At 40.6% G+C, this 6,027-nt stretch overlaps 1 protein-coding gene across 1 annotated transcript; it reads left to right on the top strand.

The window, feature by feature from the left end:
- Window positions 1-1,270: 1,270 nt before the first annotated feature.
- On the top strand, window positions 1,271-4,549 carry ajm1 (apical junction component 1 homolog; the record flags this gene model as incomplete). Its single annotated transcript, XM_080047326.1, has 1 exon — window positions 1,271-4,549. The coding sequence occupies one exon, from the start codon at window positions 1,271-1,273 to the stop codon at window positions 4,547-4,549; it is 3,279 nt and encodes a 1,092-aa protein (XP_079903452.1).
- Window positions 4,550-6,027: the final 1,478 nt, after the last annotated feature.

The raw sequence follows: 6,027 nt of genomic DNA, 5'->3' as shown, positions 1-6,027 counted from the left end.
TTTCACTGATGACATCCTTTTCTTGTTCTTGGGGGTAATTAAAGACCCTACTGGAGACTCACCTCAGAAATGTGCAAATTAAATAGGTGGTTTGTCGGAAATAAATTATCATTAAACTTAAGTAAAACTAAAATCATGTTATTTGGTCATTGTAAAAGGAGAACTGAAATACAAGTACAGATACAGGTAGATTGTTTGGCACATTTAAAGTGTAACTAAAAATAAAGGTATTGGTGTGATAATAAATGATATAATAAGCTGGAAATCTCACGCACAAAACTTGTACACAATAAACTTTCAAGAAGCATTTCAGTACTGAGGCACAACATGTTCTGGACCACAAATCACTCGACATTATTTACTCTTAACTGGTTTTACAATATTTAAATGACTATGCAGAGGTTTGGGGCATTACTGTAGCGACTAGAGGAAGCAATCCCTCTAGCATCATGGCACTGTTAATGTTTTAGTTCAATCATTGTTATAGTGCTGCCTGTTCCTGTTTTGACTGCATTTGGATTGTTTTATGTGTTCCCAGTATCTGTGTGGTTATGGCAGCTTAACCTTTATGTGGCAACCATAACCAAGGTTCCGGTAATTATTAATGGAGTGTGGCCATGTAACGTTGATTTGATTGTCTTTAAAAATGCAGTGTATTGGACACAGGTGAACTGTTAAAACAAAAGATATTGCATAATCCTGAACATACAGTAAAGGCCCTTCCCCACCCTAAACCCAAACACATTTTCTGTTGGAAACACTGGAACTAATACTCATAATCAATAACTGACATATCAAGATGTCATTATAGGCTTCAGCCCTTTGTGATTTCTTATCCATAACGATGGCCTCATACAATTTTAACCACCAATTCAAAACCTCAATCAGAAAACACCAAAATAATTTTTATTGCACATACCTGTGACAACGTTTTCACATAAAAAACAATTGCAACAGAAAATCCTTTGACTCAATTTGCACCATAGCTATTTTGTAAGTGCCACAGCAAATCCAAAGAAAAGGTTCAATATGTTTCACAGATCAATCACATATTTTAGATTAGGTTTAATATGTCTGCCAAATCTTAGGCTAGAGACTAACTTGCTAAAAAGTAACCAAAACTGAATCCTATTTCTTCTTTCTGCATACTTTGTGTAATACATTAGTATTGCTTGGATAAATGTCACTAACCAAAATTATTTCTGCTCCTCCCCAGGCCACATCAACATTTAAGCAACTTGATGGCGGAAGCTAGAGGCGGCCCTTTAAGATGACACGCACAGACCCACCTGACATACTGGTTTCAACTGTGCATCAAGACATTAAAGTGGTCCCTATTTCTTCACACTACAAGTCCTTGCAACCCTCCAAACCATGTGATTTTATAAATTACAACACACTGGAGGACAGTAAGAGCAAATTCAATAAGAGGCACTGCCGTAACTTTGACTATAAGTCATTGGAGTACCCAAAACCATATAAATATTCAATGGAGTCCCCGTACAGGAAGGCTAACAGGCATGCCGCCAACCCAGATGTTGCCTGGAATGCCTTAGGCCGCCAGCAGAAATATCGCTTCTCTGCTCCGGACATTTTCAGCCATAGGTTAACCCCTACACCGATGCCTGCAGACATGGCCAGTGAGGTAGCTGTCCCTGAACAAAAAAAAAGGACCAGGTCAAAAAGTGCCCCTCGGGTCCAGACCAATCTCCCCCCTTTGTCTTTTGAAGGGTCTTCATCTTCGGTAAGGAAGGGCAGGGAGTCCCAAAGGGCTCCAAGAGACTCTCACTGGAGACCAGAAGTATCACCACGTAGGGAATCCTCCTATGCAGCAACTAGGGCTCATATGCATGACGTCCATCCCATTAAGTTGCAGCCTCAAATGAGTGACAGCAGTAAATATTCACCTCACTATGCTGCTGATAAGTCTGAGGATGGAGGGCTGGATAAACCAGCAACTAGTCCTCATGTCAGGTGTCGGGTGGACATCAAACCTGATGATGCAGCATTACATCATTCAGGACGAAAACAGGCTACACCTCAAGTGGACATACCCTGGCAGAGGCACCATAGTGGGGGGAGTAGGAGTCTGACTGTGCCACGGCATTTCTCTTACTGTAGGACACCAACTCCCACTGATTCCCTAGGTACAGAGGGTAGGCAAGCCTATCAATATTCCCGCAGCATGCCAAATAGTTACTTACCACCCACAGAGATTCCTTTGCAAAGAATGCCGTCATCGAGTGAATACTATGGCAGGGAACGCAGAGCTCACTCCAGTCCTAATGTGCCAACCAAGTTCTTTTATGCTGATGAACCAGGGAGATATGTCACTACTGCTCCTCCTCAACCAAGTTCGTACTTACATGATGAACGTTATACACCAGGACAAACATATCCTCCAAAAGTGCAATATGTGCAAGATCCAAGGACTCGTATGGTTCATGCTGTTGCTACAAGAGCCTACTATCCTGAGATGGATAACTATCCATACACTGTGCAAGCAGGGTATCCCAAAGCCTATGCAGCAAATGAACCAGGGTCATACATCATACAGACACCTCCAGCAAGAATATATTATGGAGAGGATCCAAGGTCTTATCAAATCCAGACTGCTCCTCCAAGGTTTTATTATTCCGGTGACATGTATGCTATGCCACCAGAGCATCATATCCCAGCAAGGGCATATTACACAGAGGGCCGGAGACATGCTAGAGTCATTCAGGCACAAACAGATGACTGGTATGGCTCAGACGCATCTGGTTATTCCACCAACCCTGCTTCTTATGTATCTCAAGTCACTCCAACCAAAGTCCGTCAAGAGCCTGTGTCAACAACCTGGTACGCCAACCCATGTATAGAACCCCAAAGAATTGGCGCAGATTCCAAATCGTACTCAAGGTCCTGGGATAACATTCTTAATTCTCGTGTGGAGAGGGAACAACCTCTTACTGTACAGCGGGGTCAGAGCTATGATGACCTTCTCGAGTCAAGGAAGCCTGCAGCAGCCAAAGGTGACAAACCAGAACCAGTGGTAGTCAATCTTTCCAGTTCACCAAGACGTTATGCAGCCTTATCAATGTCTGACAACTCATTAATTGACAATAGTCCAACTGAGACATCAAAGGGCCCTACTAGTAAACTCTGGTTTGTCACTCCTGAGATAACAATCACTGATAATGACATTCGACCAGGGAAACTCAATAAGGCTGAAGGACGATCTGCTAGTTGGGACATTCTTGACTCCAGAAGCACCGATGGTCCTGAAATGTCTCAGCATGACTTTCATAGCTCAACCAAAGAAAAGACACATGACAACGCCTCGCTACAGCAAAGCCTTGAACAACTTGACGAGCTTCTGGCAGATCTTGTGACCGATTACAAACCACCCAGTAGAAGGGCAAGTGAGGACATTCTGGATCAACTAAAGAAGTTAATTGATGAAGAAGAAGCAGTATCTCTGTCCAGAAAGAGTTCTAGAGCAGGTACAGAAGAACCAGCTCCTCTTGACAAGCAGCCAACTTCAATACGAATGAATCCCGATGCTTTTAGAGACATGGACGGAGCCAGTGATGCAATGAAGAGTACAGATGAGTGCTCCCCGGATCAAAGCCCAGATGAGGATGATACAATGATGTGCTCTAACAACAAATGCCGGAGGACAGAGACCCTGTTTAATGCTTGCCTATATTTCAAATCCTGCCACAGCTGCTACACCTACTACTGCTCTCGTAACTGTCGCAGGGAGGACTGGGACATTCATAAGGAAAGCTGCCTGTATGGACGAATTGGCAGCATATGTCGTCACATCATCAAACACTGCAGGGAGACTGTTGAAGTTCACAAAGCCTTCTCCCGCATTGCCAAAGTTGGCTTCCTTTCTCGAGGTAGAGGAGTTCTCTTCCTCGGTTTTCCAAACCCTGCATCATCCAGTCACTTCCTGCAGTATGGCCTGGATAGTCTACACATGTCTCCTACATACCTTTCCCTCCGAGAGCTTGAAAGCTTCAAGGACAACTTAGGGGAGTACTGTAAGGAGTTACAGGAAGCTGGTAAAGAGTATGACCCAAATGAATGTTTTGTCTTGAATGTATCAATTGCTGTTGGGGACCAATTGCCTGAAGGGCCTTCACCAAGGAACCATGCTCCAACTGTCCGAAAATATGCAAAGGTAGCACTGGCATCCTTCAGCCCTGAGAGAAAGGTTCACAAGAAAGAGAGTGATATGGAAACGCTGATCCTCACTCCACCCCCAGGAACAGCCGATATGGATAAAGAGGGAGAGGAAGGCAGGAAGGCCAGGGAAATCTGTTTCATCAATATACAACGGGAGTTAAGGATTCGAGGAGTTTTCCTACGCCATGAATTCCCACAGGTGTATCAGCTGCTCTGTGAGTTTGTAGAAAGTAACAGAAGGTTCACACCCACTACTATTTATCCTATTGATAAGAGGACAGGTAAACAGTTTATGTGCATGATTATGGCTGCCTCCGAGCCCAGGACGTTGGACTGGGTAGGCACCCCACATCTCCTTGATGACATAATTTAAGTGCACCTTTTGTTGTAATTATATATGTATAGAAATACATATATATTGTTACACATATTTATATTAGGATCCAATTACAAACATTTGTAGATAAGTATTTTGTTATCAAGATTATATATTCATGTCTGCTTGGTCAGTATTATTCTTTTTCAGAATATTTCCTGTCAGGTGCAGATTGAGTACAATGCATTATTTATTTTAATCTTTTTAACAAGTATACTTTGTATCCACCATAAATCATTTATTTGTATCCTGGTCATCTATTATTTGGAAAGATTCCTTTTGGTAGGGATTACCTAAACTGAAATTCTAGTATTTTTTCAAATTATTAGCACCTGTATCTTCTTTAATACTTAACTTCTTTTAAATGAATCAATTTCTGTAAGTTAGTACAACATGACTATTTTTCCTATGTACTTTAATGGTATATCAGACAGAAAACATCAAACATTATTTTCTTAGCTACGTTAATACTTTCTATGCAAAGTTGCTTCATGATTAAGAACAACATTCTTGTAGAAGAAGTTGTTTCTGGTATATTAGATAATATTATATGATATCATATTATATTATATACATTTGTAAAGAAAGTTTTTGTTTAAATTGATAGAAGATGTTGAAAGTTTTGGTGGCAACGTTAATCCTCATCATACTGTCAGTAAATAATGAAAAGTGAAAAAGAGACAGTTGTTCTACCTGGAACATTTATGACAAACAGGCACAAAGTCGTATTGTTGGTAGGGGCTATACTGGAAATAAACGTTTTTCTCTTCTGATCTGATGGTGTATTTTGGTGAATGGCTAAATTCACAAGTTATGTTATTCTACGCTGCAGAATTACTGAAGCACCACTGGACTTGAAAAACAACCTCCACGGTGGATATAAAATGGTGCCATTAAACCAGCCACACAGTAGGTGTTGGCCTGTACTGTTCAGTTCTTAACACTGTGAATATGAAGAATGATCTACTACAAAAAAAAAACTTGGTATAACATCAAGAAATCCTGCATTTTACCTATAATGCTGAAGTTGATGCGTTGTATTTTTAGATATATTTACAAATGAAAATATATTAATTAGCAGCAGGGGTTATTGTCCTTATAAAAAGGTGAGCCAGATTTGGCACAGTAGCTATATGCTTGAAGAAGACATTAGTTGTGTGTTTGTGCTGCACTAGGTTTACTACATGTGTGATCTATATTGTCCTTTTTGGTTTTAGCAAATCCAGAACCATTGAAATGCTCATTGGTTGCAGAAGTTTTAGAAACACGTATCAGTGCAACTTAGCCATGTTGCTTCATCACTCTTAATACAGTTAATTTTTTGATTTTGTTCTTGCCGTGCCCTACTTACCAAATTTCCTGCCAGCACACTGCTGATAATTTGAAAGTATTTTAATTGTATTTATCAACAGTTTAGCAGGAACATATTGTATCCAAATATAATGCCACACTATTGGTTTAAAAAAATAAAAATT

This window comes from Ammodytes marinus, assembly GCF_949987685.1.
Source record: "Ammodytes marinus genome assembly, chromosome: 18".
Classification (NCBI taxonomy): Eukaryota; Metazoa; Chordata; class Actinopteri; order Uranoscopiformes; family Ammodytidae; genus Ammodytes; species Ammodytes marinus.
Note: the sequence above shows the minus strand (reverse complement) of the source record. Positions and strands in the feature narration are given on the sequence as shown.